Source organism: Mobula hypostoma, chromosome 8, assembly GCF_963921235.1.
Source record: "Mobula hypostoma chromosome 8, sMobHyp1.1, whole genome shotgun sequence".
NCBI classification, from domain to species: domain Eukaryota; kingdom Metazoa; phylum Chordata; class Chondrichthyes; order Myliobatiformes; family Myliobatidae; genus Mobula; species Mobula hypostoma.
In genome coordinates this window covers 42,692,060-42,714,250 of record NC_086104.1, presented here as the reverse complement: position 1 = coordinate 42,714,250, position 22,191 = coordinate 42,692,060, and the positions used below count along the sequence as shown (strand labels likewise).

General features: G+C 37.3%; 1 protein-coding gene across 1 annotated transcript in view; it reads right to left on the bottom strand.

The window, feature by feature from the left end:
* eprs1 (glutamyl-prolyl-tRNA synthetase 1) overlaps positions 1–22,191 on the bottom strand; it is a 51,498-nt gene that overhangs the window by 25,374 nt on the left and 3,933 nt on the right. Inside the window, exons 3-15 of the mRNA XM_063055746.1 lie at positions 20,019–20,118; positions 14,437–14,593; positions 13,803–13,942; positions 10,110–10,204; positions 9,679–9,805; positions 8,840–9,032; positions 7,898–8,069; positions 2,875–3,108; positions 2,617–2,701; positions 2,424–2,483; positions 953–1,063; positions 355–491; positions 37–244 (exon numbers count right to left, since the gene is read on the bottom strand). Coding sequence (XP_062911816.1) covers positions 37–244; positions 355–491; positions 953–1,063; positions 2,424–2,483; positions 2,617–2,701; positions 2,875–3,108; positions 7,898–8,069; positions 8,840–9,032; positions 9,679–9,805; positions 10,110–10,204; positions 13,803–13,942; positions 14,437–14,593; positions 20,019–20,118 — 1,819 coding nt within the window. The remainder of the gene's footprint in view (positions 1–36; positions 245–354; positions 492–952; positions 1,064–2,423; positions 2,484–2,616; positions 2,702–2,874; positions 3,109–7,897; positions 8,070–8,839; positions 9,033–9,678; positions 9,806–10,109; positions 10,205–13,802; positions 13,943–14,436; positions 14,594–20,018; positions 20,119–22,191) is intronic.

Genomic DNA, 22,191 nt, shown 5'->3' with positions numbered 1-22,191 from the left:
TCTATCTAGCAATTAACATGCACTACAAATCATTACCTTGCTGTTTCGGTTAACATATTCCTTGAAATCTTCATCCTTGCCGATGACGGGTTTAGTTATTAGATGCTCATAGTAGATACATACTGTGGGAATCAATGGAGCTTGTGGAGTCTCAGCTAACCATGTAATCTTTGTTGTTTTTTTATAATCTTTGTTGTCTAGATTTAACTTTGCTTCAAGTGATTCAACTTTTCCCCTGGAATCTCTAAAATAAAACATTTTATTAAATCTGCTATACAAATCTGTAGTCTTATAAAGAACCAAATGTCATGTTCTTATGAATAAAGCAGCAAACTTCATACTTGTGTCTCTTACCTGTTAATTTTAGTGATGTTAATGTTACCCCAATTGATAAAAGTAACCATTTCTCCCTCTGTGAACGTTTCTGCATCTGCTCCCTCAATTAGTACCTTGGATCCATACCATACAGGTTTCAGTCCGATATCTGGGTTCTGACAGAAAGAGCAAGAATCAAAGAAAAAAAAAGTACAATTCGGTAAAGGGATTTTTAAAATAAAAAACAATCCAGTAAGTTTGTGATACCATTACTGGTGTAAGCTATTTAATCCAGATTTATCTCATTAATGAATTTCACAGCCATTGTAATGAGGCTTGAAAGCATTTTCAGAATTTAATTTACCTCATTTAATAGCTCTTAAAAATCTCCAAATGCAAGAGCCATTTTAAATCTTTTTAAAAATATATTCAACTGGGAATGGGACATCTGAGGGGAGAAGCTTCCTCAAAAATATCTTTGAAGCCCTTACTATCACCCAGGCCAAAGCACTGGAATACACACCTGATGCGCTAGCAAGGTAGGCTATCCACATCAGGTTAAGTAAGGTGTGGGAAATCTTTGTCAAGAGGATTTTTCTGACATTATCTCTATCTATTTATTTTTAAGGTCTATTACCTTGGGGTGCTTGGCCACATCCTTCATCTCTTCCTTGGCCCCTGGCACACTCACAGGCACCACTTCAGCCTGCAATAATGCTGTGTAACGAGGTGCTACTGGATCGATAACCTGAAAAACAGACGTACTCATTATATCTGCACAGCCCAAAATGATTTTTGATCTTCAATTGCATGCAAGTTGCAAAATAAGAATACAGGGAATTGTTTACCTTGATGCATAAAGAGAGTTTTTAAGAGTCTCTTGTTGCTTATACATTTAAAATGGTATTTCCAGGCAGCTAGTTACAGTGCATACGTGAATTTTAACTGCCCAAATCATTTATAAATAAAAATTGGCCTTAATATTATTTTGATTTTCAGTTAAGTGCAACAACATAAACAATCCTCAATGTAAGCTAAAATAAAATAAAAAGCCATCCCTTTAGGTATGAAGGCAGGAGAAAATGAATATTAAAAAGGGAGGAAGAATGATACTGAAGTACGAGCAAATGGGTATATTAGCAAGACATCAGTTCAACAAATGAAATTCAAATGGTTTAGATCAAGACTTTGGTCAAGTAACCAAAGTCACAGAATGGTGTTTCTGCACTCAGTCATACAAGGGCTGTACATTAGACATTATATGTGCCAAATTTTGAGATATTTAATAAACTATATTGTACATGGTACAGTGTTTTTACTGTGTATGTGCAACAGCAATTTTTTGTTTTAAAGCTACAACTACTGTACATTTGATTTTTCACTTTAAAATTACAAGAACCTGCAATGGTTAGCTAAACACAATAAATATGCCTGAATTAGTTACCAGATTTGTGATGGTGAAATATATTTTAAAATCAGACTGCAGTCATGAAATAACACTTGAATTCTTGTAAATGCAATATTTATTTACATAAGATATAGCAAAAACTTACTTCCATTTTTATTATACACAATCCCATTTTTAAATAACTATTTTGCTACCAAAACGTGCAGAAAACCATATCAGAAGAAAAAAAATGATCAAGCTTGCACACACTTTGAACTTTAAAGCACTCTTGCCATGCTTTTCAAGCTGTGTAGTAAACCTAACACTAATTAGAGCAGAAAATAAGTAATACCTTGTTACAGTTAGTTTGCAGCTTGAAAACAGAAAATGCAATGCACAGATTGTGTTTAATTCACAGTAAATTTGCACATTTTGGGTTACAGAATAGAGAGTTTTTCTCTTTTTATAATCTTATTCCAGCACATAAGTAAACAATTGCACCAAAATTAAGATTTTTTATTACTTTTTCAGGCAATAGAGAAAACAGTTGTCATCGTGTAACCATTCAAAAGAACATTCCATTTTCCTCACAAAAGCTGTAATTTTTGATATACTTGACTCACACAAAAAAAGCATACAGAACTTCTAACAAAAAGTATACTCAAAAGCAAATGATACTCAGCAAGGTGTAAAAGAAGCTTTCATCAAGTCATACATTTACCTTTTTGTTGAAGGACCAGATTTTGTCCCACTCCATATTTACAACGGACCTGGAGCCACCCTGCATCAGAAAATTTAACATTTAACCTTTGGAAAGGGAAACATTAACACAAATTTTTACTCTAAATCACTGGAAACAATGCAAATAGTAAGATATCATGAATCTATGCAAGAAAACACTCATTTCAACTCACTTGAGCAGCAATAAACTGTTTCAATCCTTCAACAGTCATTCCTCTCCGCAGGACTCCACGCACAGTAGGGAAGCGAGGATCATCCCTAAAAGCAAATATAGAAATTTTGAACGAGAAATGGTATTTCCAGAAATCCATTATAATAAAAAAATCTGAGAACATTTCAAACAATTTAAAATAAGATTCCATCAAAAAAGACATCTATAAATTATTATTAAGCTTAAGCACAAGTTAAGCATAATTATAACATAACCATACCATCCATCTACCAATCCCTCGTTGACAAACCACGTAAGCTTCCTCTTGGACAGAACAGTGTTATTTAGGTTAAGACGGCTGTACTCCCATACGTAAGGCTTTCGAATTTCCAAAGCATCTATTATCCCGTAATATTGCTCATCCCGGTCATGATACTCAGTTGTCCTTAATGCATGTGTGACACCTTCAATGCTGTCTACTATCGGGCACGCAAAGTCATATGTTGGGTAGACTCTGCAAGAGGGGAATAATAGAAATTCATACATGATGATTGACCTGTAGCAATATTTCACTACACGTCTCAATTAGTTACATCACTGTTAAAATGCAACATTTTTCAAGTACACAATTCTAACAATGACCTTTTGATCATTCATAATATCACGTCTACCAATCCAAAAGCTTCTCTGAGACAATAATTCCAAACTGTTCACCAAATGTTCCTTAAGAAACACTTCCTGGTTATTTGTCTTACAGTTCAAAGTTTATTTATTTAGAGATACAACGTGAAACAGGCCCTTGTGGTCCAACAAGTCACGATGCCCAGCAACCCAGCTATTTAACACTAGCCTACTCACAGGTAAATTTACAATGACCAATTATCTTACAAACCAGTACTTCCTTAGACTGTGGAAGCTGGAGCACCCGGAGGAAACTCACATGGTCACAGGGAGAACGTACAAACTCCTTACAAACAGCGCCAAAATTGAACTCCAGATTCTGATACTGAGCTGTAATAATGTCACACTACCCACTACACTCATATATCTACAGGTGATTTCAAGGTTGTCAAATATTTATTTCTACAACATAATTTCAGAATAATGAGGTATCTTATTATATTGCTTGTCTTTTACCTTACTTTCAACAAAATTAGCCATTCCTTTACAGCCCTCCACATCCCGTTTTATGCCTTCCAGCATAGAAGAATAGATGCCATCTAATCAAGCCACCGTAAAAGCCCATCGACAATCTAGTTTCTAAATATTACCCTGTTGTTTTTGAAATTACAAGTCAACTAACATCATTAATCTTCATGTGGACGGTGTGCTCTATTTCATTTCCATTTCTACTTACTGAATTAATCTTCCTACCAGAGTATTGCTAATTCAGCTAAGTTTCCGATTACTCATAATAACCGAACAATATAGGAGAGCACAGAGGCTCCGAGGAGGGTAAAAAAGAGTTCACCAAGATTGGAATGTATTAGTTTGTAAGATCAGCTTGGGCTAACTTGGTTTTCTCTGGAGTCTTGGAGTTGAGGGGTGACTTGATAGAAGTATAGAAAATAATGAGGGGCACAGAATGGCTAGACAGTTACATTTTTATTCCCAGGGTGGAGATGTCAAATACTGCATTATATAGGTTTAGAGGTGAGAGGGGAAGAGGTTAAAAAAGATGCACAAGGCAATGTTTTTGTTTTTGATTAAGCAGAGTGATGTGTTCCAGGGGAGATAGTAGAAGCAGATATGACAGCAACGTTTAAGTGGCATTTAGACAACACATGTATAGGCTGGGCATAGAGGGATATAGACCTTGTCCAGGAAGATAGGATTAGTTAGATTGGCAATATGGCCTGTGCAGATCTGTTCTATGTTCATGATATTGACAGTGGGTGATTCAGTGATACTAATGCCACTGAATATAAATAGTAAATGGTCAGACTCCCTCTTGTTGGCCAAGATCACTGACTGACACAAAGCGTGAATGTTACTTGCCAGCTATCAAGCCAAGCCTGAATGCTATATAGGATTTGTTACATACAAGCATAGACTACTCCACTTCCTGAGGAGATGCAAAAGAGTATGAGGCAATCTTATTGAAAAATACAACATCGAGGGACCACCACAGTGTAGTTTATTTTATTTTTATTTATTGACAGACAGAATGGATTAGGCCTTCCAGCCCCTCAAGCCACACCATCCAGCAATCCCCCAATTTAACCCTAGCCTAATCACAGGACAACCGGTACGTCTTTGAAATGTGGGAGGAAACCAGAGCACCTACAGGAAACCCAAGTGGTCACGGGGAGAATGTATTGAGATATTTCTAGTGAGAGAATTTTGAACAATGTGACATAGTTACAAGAGCTGGCCATTTAAAACTAAGGTGCAGAGGAATTACTTCTCACAGATGAATGGTAAATCTCTGAAATCTCTATTCCAGAGGGCTGTGGAGGCTAGATCAACAGGGAATTGAGAGCTATTGGAACTGGCACAGGAAGATGAGGCCTGTGAGAGTGTAATACAAAAAGGTTCCATTTCCACAGGGGGAAAAAAGTCTTGGGTGAAATATTACATAAAGAAAAAAAGAAATGATAATGATGAGAATGGAAAAGGAAAGCAAATACAAATAACTGTTTTGAAAAATTACATTATTAAAGCACCTCCAGGATTCTTTCACATAAAGAATGCCCTGCTAAAGTAGTATCATGCAAAGCAGTAGTTAGATTCATGACTTCAGTTACAACTGCTTGACAGAATAAAGGGTGATTTTAAAAATAATTTTATTTAGATACCACACAGCAACAGGCATTTCTAGCCCAACCAGACTGTGCCACCCAATTACACCATGTGACCATGTAACCTACTAACCCATAGATCTTTAGAATATGGAAGAAAACCCGAGCACCTACAGGAAACCCACATGGTCACGGGGAGAATACACAAACTCTTTACAAACAGCAGTCGAACTGCATCAGTAGTAGCATTACGCTAACTGCGATGTTACCCCCATGAGGCCCTCTGCTGGTCAGCGTCGACCATGGATGTCGCATCCTAGTATCAACACGATACACAAGCTGATCTGGAGAGAAAGCTACTGCCCATGTAGCAGGCTCCCTCTCTCCATGCAGTACATGAATCCAATGAAACGATAGAGCCCAATACAGTTTGGCACCAGCAGTGTCGCAGGAGTTTAAGCTCGACATAGGGCTGCCTCAGGGACTCCAGGTTCAGATTTTTACTCAGGGTTTACTCCCAAAGTCTTCTCCATCAGTAGGGTGTAGCTGCAAGGCAGCAGCAGTTTGACATCAGTTTTCTTGCTCCTAGATGAGCCCTGCCATTTATGGGCGATGAGCCCCATCTTACCGAAGCGACTGATTTTAAGGCGCCAGTAATTCGCGTTTGCACTCCTGACAGCAGAAACAGTTTTACTGGGCTTGATAGCTCAGCCACATGTGAAGGCCAGGAGCTGGACCTGGTTATAAGAGGATATTTGAGATGCACGCAATTGAGAGCATTTAATAGGTAGTGGGAGCCTTTCCCCACTACCACCCCTGGCTATAACAACATTAAGGAACCATGCCGCCAATATGCAGATGCATTCCTTCATCAGAATGTCATCCTGGTAAATAACAACCCCATAATGCAGGGCCAGAATTTATTACAGAGAAACAAAATGGTTAACAGCCATATTCACTGTGCATGGCAAGTTATAGTAAGCTGCATAATAGAGCATCTGGGAACAAAAAATATCAAGCATTAGTCTGTTGCTTTATTGCTTAGATTAAATTATTATTCAATGCCAGTGCAGAATTTGAATCGAAGTTGAAAGCTTGAATAGCAAATTCAATATTGAATCAGTCAGAATATTTTAAGAAAATAGAGAAGGGAATGAAAACATAGATTAAGTGACAGGACAGCAGAAAAGTTAATGAGTGGGCCAGAAATTTCTGCTGGGCACACAAATGGACTTGTTTTTTTTTAATATAGATCAGATGCCCACTTGCTAGCAACTGCTATCCCAGTCCAAAATCAAGGGGTTCTACACAGTGACTGGGCCCATTAGATTTTATTGTGTGGCATTATGGGGAACCAGACAAAATGGCTAAAAGAGAAAATGACAGTGAGCAAAGCCATGCTCCTACACTTTGCCAAGTTACCTGACAATAATCCATCAATTCCCACAAAAGTCCCCTAGCAACCATTTTCTTAGAACACAAGAGTAGGGCTAGGAATTAGCCATCCAGTCCCATTCAGCAAGAAAATGGCACATCAAATCTCAGCTTCAACTCCAGTTTTCTGCCCACTGTTCACAACTTGTATCATCTGAAACCTCCTTGAATTAATCGAGCTTAATTTTAGCATAGCTTCATCCCCTTGAATCCCAAAAAACAGCAAAAGCACCAATATCCTACAGAGCTACAAGACTGTTCACCATTTGTACTCCATCCCTCTCTGTAAGTAAGGCCAGTGCTCCATTTGCCTTTTTCATTACATGTACGACCTACACACTCACTTTCAAGGACTCTTTACAAATCAGGTTCTCAGTATTTTTTTATTTGCCGAGTTTAATTTCTTTCGTACATTGGCAATTGGCAAACTACAGTCTTTGTAGTTTTCCATAAATTTTATTGTCTTTCTTTTTTCCTATAAACACCTGCAAGACAATAAGTATATGGTAACATATACATTATTTTGGTAATAAGTTACTTTAAATTAATGTACAAGTTAGATTCCTTAGAACAGCAGCCGCCATCAGTCATTCTGTATTTAAATAATATTCTGTGTTTTACTTCTTCCTACAAAAATATATTCCTTGAACATTGATCATTCAGTTAATACAACTATAATCTCTTTGGAGGCTTGGCATCCTCCTCACACGTTACTTCCCAATGTCTCTGTACCATCAGCAAATTTCTAACTTTAACACCAAAAGCACAAGGTTGCTAAGCAATGAGCTAGAGTAATGATAGTGTATGAAGCAGAATTTTATTAATTTATGTCTCAGTGGTGGATGGGATGGATACCAGAATGAGAATACTATGACTTACATGACTAAGTATATAGTTTTTTTTTCAGAATGTGTGGTGTCCCTAGTCAAGACTAGCACATACTATACAGTATTGCCCGTGAAAAAGTGATACTAAGCTACCTATTGCAACCACAACAATAATTCTTTCACAGTCTGGGACCAAAGTTCCTATATGATTTTTTTATATAGATACAAGAATTAAGGTAAAATGAATTTCCACATTTTGGTGTTTTCTGTGCAAAACCTAAGTGTGGCTTATATACTGCACCTGTACTTGAGTCCTGTTCGAGGATGTGGCGCATTTTTGCATCGGTAGATTGTGGGGTCCCTGAGGCAACCATTGTTGGAGGTCATGTCAATCTTGGCTCGTAAACAGCAGGTCTGTCCATATTCTGTTCCATTCTTCATCTCTTCCCACATTTGAATATTCTGTTCCACAGCTGCACAAATTAAGTGGGAGGCAATGCAAGAATCTAGATCTATTCAAGTTTAATTTTAAAGAACCCCTCACCAAATAAATAATAGTGATTTTTCCCCCAATTATCACCATTGCCTAAAGATCCAGTGTTTTTTTATTTTGTTTATGTCACATTAATGCAAGATAGTGCAATACAAAGCACAACAGCACATTTAGAATACCACATCTGCAGAGGACTGGTATTCTGTTCTGAAGTTACATCACCAAGCATCACTTAGCAAGCACTTCTACTCAGCAAATGCATTTTACTCTCCAAGATCTTGTGCTTCTGAAGTTATAATTAGGGCATACAGCATAGCTTAGCCCACAGGATCTCTTTCAAAAGACTCATACAGATAGTCAGATCCCTGCAATATCTGCTTCCCTAGTTCTTATCTAATTGCCTATTACACACGATTCAGCACCCACTATTTCATTAGATAGTTTGCTACAAATTCTAACTATGCACTGTTATGACATTTTTCTTCATGCCACTTTTTTTTGTCTCCATTCACTTTATGGTATGACTTATAAGGGCAATAGCCATTCATGGTTATCATCTTTATAAGTCATGAGGAAGTCGAGCGGATCGACACTACACATTTTTCACTGCAGTCAAGTAAACTAGTAGGTCCCTTTGTCGAGGAGGGAGAATATATTTCAGCAAGAATCATTATTTTTGAAGTAAAGAACAAACAACCAATAAAGATTTGATGACCCCTGGTTTGATAGCATGCAAAATATAATACTTACAATTAGCTCTGTTTTTAGACTCAATTCTTTGCTCACGCTCTTGTTTCATTTGTTCTCCAGGAGTGTCATCTGCATAAGCTTTTCCATCTCTAAGCATCTTCTCTGCATACTGCATTATAATGTCAAAATGGTCTGAGGTGTAGGTAAATCGGTCAGGTTTTACCTGTAGCATTGAAACATCTTCCAAGATAACCTAATGAACAAATTAATATACCATCAAATTAACTAGTCAAAATGCAAGGTAACAATCCTCATTTAATCCACATTACAGGTTGCTAATAAAAACTCATAAATTACAATGTCCAAAAACATTTGTTGAAGTAACTTGCTCCTAGTTTCAGATTTACATGATGCAAACTCACGATGGAACAAAGCAACATTGAAGGCTTCCGCAATAAAACTGATAAATTGAAGTACTTTTGGAACTCAAAATCTGTTTTGTATTCAATACTACTGTGTTCAATGGAACACACACATACCTGTGGGTTCTTACTCTTGTGAGATCAAGAAAATGAAGCTACTGTAGTGAAAGTATTTATAATTTCAATATGAAAAATGACTGATCTTCACAGTTTTTTTTTTAGCTGTTATCCAGTTTACTCAGATTTTAATTTGGTGTGGGAATAAATGTAGCTCAAATAATGACAACTGTTGTGTTGGTTAAAAATCTAAGATTTGGCAACAGTACAGCCCTTAAGTACTGAATTTTTTTGCTTTAGATAAAACTACGCACTGATTAAAAATATTTACTTCCATAATCAAATGACTATTTGAAGTCAGGTGAATGGTCACTGGCTCTCACATTGCCAACATTTATTTAATAAATGCACTTTAACAACCTTCTCGAAGTCTTCCTTCTCTTTTTCAGGATTGGTGTCATCAAATCTCATGATAAGCTTCCCTTTAAAGCTGACTTGATAATGCTGATTCAGGAGTGCAGCTTTCGCATGACCAATATGTAAATAACTGCATTTGGCAAAGGAAATGAAAGTGAAACAATGAAAAAGTACATATCAGTAAAAGTAATGCTTACTTCAAACATCCTGTCTTTTTTTTTACAAATTCAAATTCAAAAACTTTTTGCAGAATTAGAAGATAGCAATTACTTGCATTTCTTTCACTCTCCTATCACTATTAAAATAAAAAATGACAACTACTAATATTTTAAGCATCAACTCCAATAACTAGAGTCCAATCCATCAATATAAACTGATATAAAGCTATTAATGTACCAATAACTTAAAGCAAGGATTGGTGATTCAGAACTCACCCACTGGCTTCAGGAGGAAACCTTACTACTACTTTCCCAATTTCAGCACCAGGCAGTTCGACAAATTTTCCACAATCCTGTTTCTTCTCATTGGTCTGCAAAAGTTTTGAAGCACAGTAGGATAAAACACAGGTGTTAGTTATATCGACTTCAACAGAGCATTTGCTAAAACCCTCATGATAGCTAAAGATGAAATTCATAGAACCTGGCTTTTAGGCCTTCACTGATTAACAACTGTTGACAAATCAAAAGAGAGAACAAATTCAGCATTTAATTCATGCCAAGCAGGAAAATGATGTTGTAGAGAAATCGGCTTTTCAATACTTAAAAGTTGCTGTTTAACTGTATTTGGGATTCCCAAAAACAAAAAAAAAACGGAGACTCTGGAAATCCAAAGCAACACACACAAATTGCTGGAGGAACTCAGCAGGCCAGACTGCAACTACGGAAAAGAGTAAACAGTCAACGAAGGGTCTCAGCCTGAAAAGTCGAGTATCTGGGATTGATCAGTTAGGAGAAGGGCAGCTTTGACTGGTTGCAGTTAAAAAGCTGCATTGATATAATGAGAATGAATTTTTGTTTGCTACTGATCATTTAAGTTGTGGATGCAGTGTAATTTGCATTATACTCAGTAGCTTAAGGATATTCAAGTGTAAGTCTTTGGGTTGCACTGTAGCAATAGGAGATTGAGTCAAGAACTGCTTTGCCTTTAGTCAGCTGAAAGATCGAGTTTGGTCACAGAACATCAGGTTGGCCACCAAATGCAAGGAATACAGAGCCGTTGTCATATCAATCTTGTTATACAGATGTGAGACATGGTGCCCATATCAGAGACACTTACGCCAGCTTGACCAACTGCAGCAGCATCACCTACATTCTCTGATGAAGATCACCTGGCGAGACAAGGTCTCCAATACCGAGGTCCTCTCTCGAGGCAGAATCCCAGCAGTTTCAACCTTGGTGATGTCAGCCCAACTGCGCTGGGCAGGACATGTTGTCAGAATGCCTGATGGAAGACTGCCCAAGGGCATCTTGTACGGCCAACTGTCCAGTGGTACCAGAAAACGAGGAGGCCAGCGACCATGGTACAAGGATGTTCTGCACAGGAGCCTCAAGAAAGCTGACATTGCCCCATCAACATGGGAGGATCTGGTTGAAGATCGCTCACAGTGGAGGGATGCCATCAGAAGAGGTGTGGACGCTGCTGAGAACAAGCTCAACGAGGCAACAGAGGAAAGGCACAGGAAGCGCCACAACAGAGCTTCTGCCCCTGCTGCCCCTCCAGGCCTCACCTGCCAAGTATGTGGCAAGCAGTGTCTGTCAAGGATCAGCCTGTACAGCCACTCCAGGACACACATATCAAACCCCACTAACTGACTTGAAGGAAGTATCATCATCTTATGGGATGGATAGCCAGACAGAGAGGAGAGAGAGCAATAGCAGTTAGCGTAATGCTATTACAGCGCCAGCAATCAGGGTTCAATTCCCATCGCCGTCTATAAGGAGTTTGCACATTTTCCCCATGACCATGACCTCAGGGTGCTCCGGTTTCCTTTTACATTCTAAGGACATACGTACTAGTTATGGTTAATAAGTTGTCGATATACTATGCTGGTGCCAGAAGAATAGCAATATTTGCAGGCTGCCTCTCAGCACATTCACTGACTGTTACAGAGTGTCATTGACACAAATGCCGCATTCCACTGTATGTTTCAATGAGCATGTGACAAATAAATCTAATCTTAGATATAGGTGATATACAATATTCATAGATGGTTACTTATAATTTCCATAAGACCATAAGACATAGGAGCAGAATTAGGCTGCCTGGCCCATCGACTCTGTTCCACCATTCATTCATGGCTGATCCTTTTTCCCCCTCCTCAGCCCCACTCCCCGGCCTTCTCCCTGTAACCTTTGATGCTGTGCCCAATCAAGAACCTATCAAGCTCTAGCTTAAACACACACAAAGACTTGGCCTCCACAGCTGCCTGCGGTAAAAGATTCCACAAATTCGCCACCCTCTGACTAAAGAAATTTCTCTGCATCTTTTTAAATGGACGCCCCTCTATCCTGAGGTTCTGCCCTCTGGTTCCAGACTCTCCCACCATGGGAAACGTCCTTTCCACATCTACTCTGCCTAAGCCTTTCAACATTCAAAAGGTTTCAATGAGATCCTCCCTCATTTTTCTAAATTCCAGTGAGTACTTGCTGATTTAAGAGGGAACATTTATGTGATCTGCAATTCTATACAGCTTGTAATTAATACAATGACCTTAAGAAAAGCAATGTTTTGCCCTCAAAGTCTTTACCTTGAGCTGTCTACTCCACATATCCAAATCCAGAATCCTATTGCACTCAGCAGCAGACAAAACAGTGTGACTTACAAGGCCCATATGCATGATCAAAACAGCTTTTCATCCAGAAGACTGAAGTTCAAAGAGATTCAAGTGATACCACTGCTAATGGGTAACTGACTGCAGCTTTCAAATTATTAAAGGGCAACCAATAATTATTTAATAAACACATTAATTCCATTGAATATTTCAAGAATGACTTTAGGAAGGAACTACACACATAGAATGATAGCGATTTTAAACTTTCTTCTTAGTATGCAAACTGTTGCTTGGTTAGTTGTTAATTTAAAATCTCTCAATCTTTTTTTAAACACTACAGGACTATTAGTTCAGTGTACGCAATCTCTTCCTACACAAGTCCACCATGCCAAGAATTAATCTGGTGAAAGCAGTGAAGTCCTTTTATGAAATAAGATGTAATTAAAACTTAGCTTAAAAATGTGGAATTCCTCGGACAGAAAAGCAGTAAATGATTTTGTTTTACAAGACAAACTGAGTTTAGAGATTGGCTGAGCAAGATGTCTAAAGGCTAATTCTTCAGTGGTTTAATTAATTCAAAATCACAGCAGCACCAAAAGGACAAGTACCAAATTAGCAAAATGACATCTGTGATTGGGGTCCCTTGCCCCTTCATATCTCAGTGGCACCTAACCAAGATAGAAACAGATTGCCCTTTGACATGCTCTTCAAGAGTCATTTATATGGAGATTTGGGACAACAATATTGATTATTGAATTGTCTATTGTACATTGCAAAGGGCTTCTCATTCCACATTTTTGATATTGAGAATTCATCACGATGTGTTGCTTGTACAAACATGTCATGTACAGGACAATGAACCATTATTATCATCGCCCAACCACTCCCCAACAGCAGCACTAAGTAATGCCAGAACACACCATCTACAAAATACATTGGATTTACCAAACAAGGCAATTCAAAATAAATTCAAATCTGCTAACATGCACATGGTAGCACCCCACTACATCAGTCACCATTCTGATTTGGAAATAAGTCAATGTTGCTTAATTTGTGTAGGGTCCACATTCTGGAACTTCCTACCCTAACACTACCACAGGATTATTTTTTGTCGAAGGACTGCAGTGGTTGGTTCACATCGAACCAAGGAATGCCACTGAATAACCATGTATTGTTGCATTTATACAGCTAAATTAGGCAATGAGTAATCCTTAAGACAGAGCTGTATGATACTAGATGTAATGTGTATATCATAATTGTGACATCATAGTGACAGATTTACAAAATTTTAATGTCAACTCTTATACTATGATACTGAACAATTAATCTATGAGGTTTTAGAAAACTGCATATTTACCGCATTATTCTGTGGTGTTACTACAGACCATTTTTTATCCACAGACTGAAATGCTTTCTGAGAACCAAGGAAATTATACCACCGTTTAACATGAGCTGGTATCTTGTTCTGGCTTAGCAGTTTGTGATAAAGGTTACTGCCTGTTGATAAAAATACAGTCTTAATAATCCAATTATACAATTGACTATCATTTAAACAATTGCCATTGTGCAATTTATTCTCAATGATTCATTTACGTACTACTGTACAATTTACCAATGATAAAATATCTCTCAAACAGCTGAAAAAAATCATTCTTGCTAAATCAGCATCCTTTGAGAAACAGTATTTATTAATACCTATATTCTAGAAACTCAATCACAGATGGAAAAAATAGAAAATCAATATTTGATATTTAATATCATTGACCAAACCCCTTACCAGACTTATAAACAATTTTTTCCACTTGTTTCTAGATTTAAGAAACCACAGATCCAATTTGTTTACTGTCTCTTCCCATTACAGGCATATTCAATTCAAGTGGATATTTATAGGCACACAAATTTATATTCTCAATTTCAAAATTTATATTACAAGCATTCTTCAAAACAACACTTAAATATAAATGCTGAATTTATGTAATTCTCTTGCTAACCTTTCAAGGCTGCCCATACACACAGATCAGCTATGGTCAACTGATGTCCAACCAGGTAGGTCCTGAGAGAGAGTGCACTATCAAGATCTTGTATTGCAGCAGGAAACAAAGCAGAGCTCACAAGTCTTGTGCTGCTGAACTCCAACCAGTGATCAACCTGCAAACAAACAGATTAATGCTGGCATGAGTTTTAAAATTCACATTTATTATCAAAGAATATATAAACTATACACCTTGAAATTTGTCTGCTTAAAGGCAGCCACAAAGCAAGAAACTCGAAAAACCAATTTAAAAAAAAACAAAAAAAAACACTGTGCAAAGAAAGCAAGAGGGAAAAAAAAACACGTCATGCAAACAGTAGAAGCAAGCCAACAGCATTCCGAACCAGATTGAGTCCCAGATCCACTCCTGGAGCAGCCTGAGTAGGCCCAAAGCCAGGCCTTGGTCCCCAGTTTTCACACCGGCGGGGCAGAAGTGTACAGCAGCATAAGATCAATTTACAATGAAGTGTCTGGATATGATCAAATTTTCTTAATAAAAACAAGATTAAGAAGAGTCTTACTTGTCACAAATGCCTCTTCGAAATCAAAGAAATTTTCACAGCAATTTAATCACAATGAATTGCTGGAATTTAGCTCAGTAAAGTTATATTATCCTTCAACACATCCACAATGTTTTCACAAAATTTATCGCGTGACATCAATGTGTGTAGGCCTATTTGCTTTAGCATTACAAATTCTAACACATGCAGTACCCGTTTCCACAAATATATTGCTCTAATTTTACAAAGATAAAGAACACTTGCTGGTCACATCCCTCAACTTAATGGACCAAAGTCAATAATGAGGTCTGACATTTTGTGAGGACTTGGGCATCACAAGCAAGGCCAGCATTTATTGTCCCTCCCTCAAAGGCTTTGAGAAGGTGGGATAAGCTACCTTATCAAAGTGTTATTCTTCTGGTGAATGTTGAGAACTTCAGGATTTAGACCTAGTGATGATGATGACACCAATATACTTGCAAATCAGAAATCTGCAAAATTTCACTGAACTTGAGACAATTTTTAAGTATGAAATTTTCAGTGTGAAACTGCCAAAATTTGAAAAAAACCTACTCTGAAACTCTACTAAATCCATTTTACAATGTTAAATTCCAAAGACTATATTATTTACTGTGCCATGGTCTGTTCTTATCAAATTACTGTATTGCTTTGCACTGTTGTAACTATATGTTATAATTACATGGTTTTTGTTAGTTTTTAAGTCGGTTTGTCATGTGTTTTTCGTGATATCATTCTGGAAAAACATTGTATCATTTCTTAATGCATGCATTATTAAATGACAATAAAAGGGGACTGCGTGCCCTCATAATCATAATAATTATAGTTTGGACAGTCTCTTCGGACATCATTCTTATAAAACCATTCTTTTCCTAGGCAGTATATCACTCCTAAAATCAAATGCCCAGAATTGCCATCAGTTGTGTAATCAAACTAGGGCTGTGTATGAAGAGAATCACCAATAATGCTGACATTACCATCCCTAGTTTCAGCTCAAGGGCCTAGCATTGGCCCTATCATGTTCTCTGCTACATGGTCATCCTCAGCAAAACAAAACAAAACAAAAAAAAGTCACATTCCATGTAAAAGTGAGAAGCCATACTGCCAAACAACCCTTGATTAACCCTAGCCTAATCACTGGACAATTTACAATGACCAATTAACCTACTAGCCGCTATGTCTTTGGACTTCAGTAGGAAACTGGAGCACAGAAAAAACCCATGCATTCCCAGGGGAGGACATACAGAGATTCCTTACAGATAACGTCTCAATTGAATTCCGATGCCCTGAGCTATAATAGCATCATTCTACTGTGGCTACCAAAGGTCTTGACACGAAATGTCAACTGCTCATTTACCTCCAATGATACTGGCTGACCTGCTGAATTCATCCAGCACTTCATGAATTTCTCCAGATTTCCAGCATCCACAGTCTTTCATACCTGCCTCACCACTCTCTCATCATTGTATGTTCTTTGAAAAAAATATCAGTACAGTACTCACTACTGGACAAGCAAACTTCATCCAACTGGGAAGAGTGAAGTCCAACCCATGTGAAAACTTCAATTCCACCTCATTCTGTCAGACAAATCAGACAAACATGCAAACCTTATGCCTTCTGACCTCAGTTCTATCATGAGGGCACGTAATTCCATCTCTGCAACATGGCCTGATTCCGCACAATGCCATTTCATTTGTTGTGAAATACATATTCATGCCTTCCTAACTTCCTCTAGGTATGATCATTTCATTCCATTTATAGATAACTTCCTCCTATGTTCTACTCTGCAAGAATTTTGGATGATCCTGTGACCTAACTTGCACAATTCCATTAACTCACTATAATTTTGCACCGTCCACACAAAGTTCTGATATAGGTCTGGAAATTCTTATCCTCCACCATCTCATCCACGCCTCGGTAATGTTTTCAGCCTCAATCTGCCAAACAACAGTTTCTCACCTCTTCATCATTCCTAAATGTATCTGTTCCAGTACCACTGGCAGATTTTCCTTTAACCTTCAAGTTCCTAAGCCCTGGAATTCCCTCTGAAAAACCTTCAGGTTCCTAAGCATCTGGAATTCCAGGGCTTAGGAACCTGAAGGTTAAAGGAAAATCTGCCAGTGGTACTGGAACAGGTACATTATAAAACTCTAAAAGGCTGGAAGCCTCTCACAAACCAAATGTTAGTCATTTATCTTAATTAATTCACAAAATTTTTCACAACATTTCCAAGCGTCATATAAAATCCCTGACATCACAATATAGCTGTAGTGCAATTCTATCTCCTTGCATTATAATCATCTGGATAAAAAGCCAGCATTCCATTAGATTGATCCTTTTCTTCCACCTATGCATACCATTTTATTTACTTAGGAAGATGATCCTCAAATCTTTGGAAATTTAGTCATTTGCAACGTTCACTATATGCATTCCATTTCATGACTTCTTGGTTCAAATGGGAAAAATTCACATTGAAATCCATTAGACATAATTAGATGCATCTCTTCAACTATTAATAACATCATGCTTCAAATAACATTACATATAGATCCTATCTATTGTTTTGCCACTGACAAAAATGGTTGCCTGGCTTTCTATGCCATCCGCTAAGCAATTTATAAATAGTGAACAGCTGTAGCCCATACATAGACCTTTACAGCATACTACTACTCACGTCCAATACAAATATCTGACTCACTCTGTCTGTGGCTTGACAAACAGTTTTTCAGTTAATAATTTGCCTTGAGTTCCATTGCACTCAACTTCAGCAAAATTAAGAACATTATCAGCTGCTTCCGACACTCACCTACGAGCACTTCAATCATTTTTTCATTAAAATAAATACTTTATTAATCAATCAGGTTTAGCAAACGTGGCATCCTTATGATCAACTGGAAATTTAAGGAAGAAGAACTATTTACTGATGTTAGTTTAATTTGTCTACTAATTCCTTGACTGCCATTTGTCACATTTCTTACAAACAGAATTTTTTTTTTAAGAGAGAACTTCAACAGGTTTTAACTTAGGGCATCAAAGTTCATACTAAATTCCTTTAAAACCATGGTTGATAAAAACATCTGGTTTTGTATTTTAATAGATTAGTTAATTTTGAAAATTCATGTTCCTTCAATTCATTGCTGGTTTTTTGGAGGTCTGGGGTGCCTTTCTCTATTGTAAATCATTCAAGTTGTTTGCTATTTTCTTTAAGTTTATCATGTTAGTGACACCTGCTTTTTGAAGCAAGTCTCATTGCTCCCAACCAGAATTTTTCCCTAATAAAAGCTATAAAAAGTTGTGTTGATTTTCGTATCACTTGAAAGTTCCTTTATTCACTTTTTATACTCTAGATGATCATCCTTAGCTGTTCTGATTCCTTCTAAATTCATGCTAATGTTTGAATTTATACATGGTCGCTCTCGACCATTGTTTTGGGGCATTTAGAATGTGGGTCCTTTGGACAGCAAGTCAAGCAGCATCAGTGGAGAGGGGAAAAACAATTAAGCGTTTCAGACCAATAACCTTTCACTAGAAAGGTCACCCAACCAAAATATTAAATCCATTCCACCCTCAAGTAATATCAAATGACTTGCTGAATCCCTCCAGCACTTTCAATTTCAATTTCCAAAATCCGTGGTATTTTGCTTTCACATTCACTTTCCCCTAACAATTTAAGATTCCCAAAGAAAGCCGAAAATTAATAGTCTTAAACTGGCATCATGCAATACATACTTTGCACACTTAACTTTCTAATTTAACATTCCATCTCTACTGCAAGTTTAATACAATGCTAAGTAGCATAGGAAAATTATTTCCATCTGTCCCAACTGGCATAGGTTGTAGTAAACCAGATAAGTGGACGTGGCAGTGAGGCCTTGCTTTCACAGTACATTCATATGCTTTCCAGATTCACAGGCAACTGTAAATAATAGTCTTTTTCTGGGATTAATTACCAATTTATATGGGCAGGTCAATACCTTCAATGAAATAAACATCAGAGCAAAGAATGCCTGAATACAATAGAAACCTGAAGAACCTGTTCTGTATTTCACCAGGTCAATCAAAACTTAAGTTTAAAGAATATTTTTAAAAAGTGCAATGCTCGTAACTTTTCAAGACACAATGGCCAAAAAAAATTAAATGGAGAATACATATCCAGTCATCTTTTTCTTAAATTAATGACACGAGGTACTGCAGATGCTGGAGATTTAGAGCAATACACACAATGTGCTGGAGGAGCTCAGCGGACCAGGCAGCATCTATGCAAAAGAGTAAACAGTCGACGTTTCGGGCCAAGACCCTTGTTCAGGACTGGAAAGAAAGAAGTCACCTTGTACTTCTTCCTCCCCCCACCACTTCTTACTCTGACTTCTCCTCTTTTATGGAAAGATCGGAAGAAGTGGGTATAATAACGAAGTTTAAAAGATGCCTGGATTGGTATATGGATAGGAAAGTTTAAAAGGATAAGGGCAAACAAAGACAAATAGGATAGCTCAGTTAGGCCATGTGGTCAACATGGATGAGTTGGGCTATGTTTTCAGTTCCATGACTTTATGATACAAGCTTCTTCGCTGAGGGACCACGTAACTTAACGAGTAGAACACTAGCCAATAATAAACAGCAATATTGAAAGAGTGGAAGATCACAGAAAATTTCTAAAATTTATTAACTAAAATATTTAAAGGAAATGTGAAAAAACAACAAAAGTGAAATGTTTCCTTGCACTTCAAATGGGTAAATTATAAGATTCATACTGCTTATGTGTTCATGTGAAAACACTGCCAACAATTATCCAAAGACATTACTTGCTATACTTTAAGAGAATGTCATTCCCAATCTAAATATTATTAATAAATTCACAAATGATTGAGAAAATGCTTTTTATGTGTGCAGTCCACACTCAAAAGTCTTGACCGTTGACAAAGTGACCAGGGTGCTTTAATGCTGCTCTGATTGTATAGAGATGCCATCCATCCAAGGTGTCCAATTAATCATTGTGTTACCAACCTAAAAGTCAACTTTTTACCTCAGCATGTTCCAGCAGATTGAAACCATAGAGCTTGCTGTTGGTAGCAACTCGAGCCAGATAGCGAACAATGGAAATCACATCATTAAAAGTGACATTTCTGTAATATTAAAAATAGAATACATCACAATGGCATTACTAATTAATATCACTCACCAACTGCTCTCAATAAATAATTTTATATATTTTGTCTTTCAAAGCAATTTCTTGAAAGTATAAGTGACCTCTGATTTGGGATCAATTGAGTATAACAGATTTCAAATGTTGGGACTGCATGAAAAGGTGATACTGCAGAATGCTATATACTACGAATGGCACAAGTAGTGTTTGTTGAGTCAAACAGAACATAGAACATCACAAGAACAGGTCCTTCAGCCCACTAGTTATGCTGAACTAATTAAATGCCCTATCAAAATAAGCCCAGCTACCTACATAATGTCCACATCCTTCCATTCTCTGCATATCCTTGTGTTTATCCAAGAGCCTCTAAAATACTTCTATCGTATTTGTCTTTACTGCCACCCCTTGCAGCACATCCCCTATTCCCTGTGTAAAAAAAATCTTGCCCTATATATCTTTCAACTTATCCCCTCTTACTTTAAATGCATGTCCTCTACAATTAGACTTTGACCCTAGGATAAACATACTGGCCTCTACTCCACCTATGCCTCTCAGAATCTAATAAACCTCCACCAGGTCTTCTCTTTGTCCAACCTCTCCGTACAGCACATGCCCTCTAATCCAGGGAGCATTCTGCTAAGACTCTTCTGCACCCTCTCCAAAGCCTCCATATCCTTACTATAACAGGACAACCAGAAATTAATATAACACACCGGACGCTGCCTTAGAAGGGTTTAATAAAGCTGCAATATAACTTCCCGACTCTTGAAATTAATAACTCAACTACTTAAAATAAGCATGCCGTTAAGCCTTCTTTCAGAACCTCAAGATCCCTTTGCACATCAACACTTGAGGATTTTGCCATTAACAGTGTATTGTCTCTTTACAAAGAATTTCCTAAAATGCCACACTTCATATCTGCCATTTCCCTGCCCGTATCTGTGAGTAATCTATATCCTGCTGTATCCTTTGACTATCTTCTACACTATCCACACCACCATCTCCAAACTTACTAACCCATCCAACTGCATAATCAGAGGTCATTTATAGAAATCAAAAAACACAAATCCAAAATTTTAAATCTCCAATAGGAAGTTACAAACAAAAATGCTCAAGTTTGTCTTTTGCAACTTGGCTTGTCACACTTGAGAATCATATCCCATAGTTTACATGTACCTCAAACTGTACAGTATGTACCAACAAATGTTGATACTCGGATTGAGTTACCAACCAGATACATTTCCAATACTTAATGCCCTCAAAATGCAAGATTCAAACAGGACAAAAACCAAGAAATACAGTAAATTAAGAACAAAAGAATCCAGTTTATTTTGAAGAGAACCATTCACTATATTGTTTTTGAAAATAAAACTTCATCTCAGTCCTCAGTGCCTATGCTCTAACTTTATGTACACAAACAAGAGATTATAATGAAATTATACAAACCAAACGACGTTTGCTGAAGTACATAAAGGATCTTATCAATGCCTAACGATTCACTGCTTTATAGAAGCAATAGTGGAAGGAATGCAAGAAGCAGACTGAAAGTTTGGATGGGTGAAAGAACAGTCAAGGATATAAATTTGAAAAGAAATTTTTGAAGGAGTTTAAGTACAGAATCAATGTGTTTGGCTCAGTTTAAAAGTAGTAGTTATGAGGAAAAGGAAGAGATTGGGTTTATGGAATATGTATGCTGATTGAGATTACTATGAAAGCAGTCTATAATGCTCATCTGCCCTACCTGAAAAGGTGTGTCAATAAATAGAATAGAAAATGTTGTCATTTAACCATCAATAGCTCATTTGTACATACCACAACCCTACTACTACAACGTGATTCAGCCACCAAGTTCCTATTCCACAAAAATGCTAATAATTCAATGACAAGATAGCCAAAATGTTTTTTGCTCAGAGAATATTTAAACAGATTTTCATGCTTAAGTCAATACATGAGTATAATCCTGAGTGACGACTTATTTAACATTTAAAAGCCATTAAGGGTAAGCCATTGTTACATTCCTCCTAGCATTATTTTTAATTTCCAAGTAGCAAAG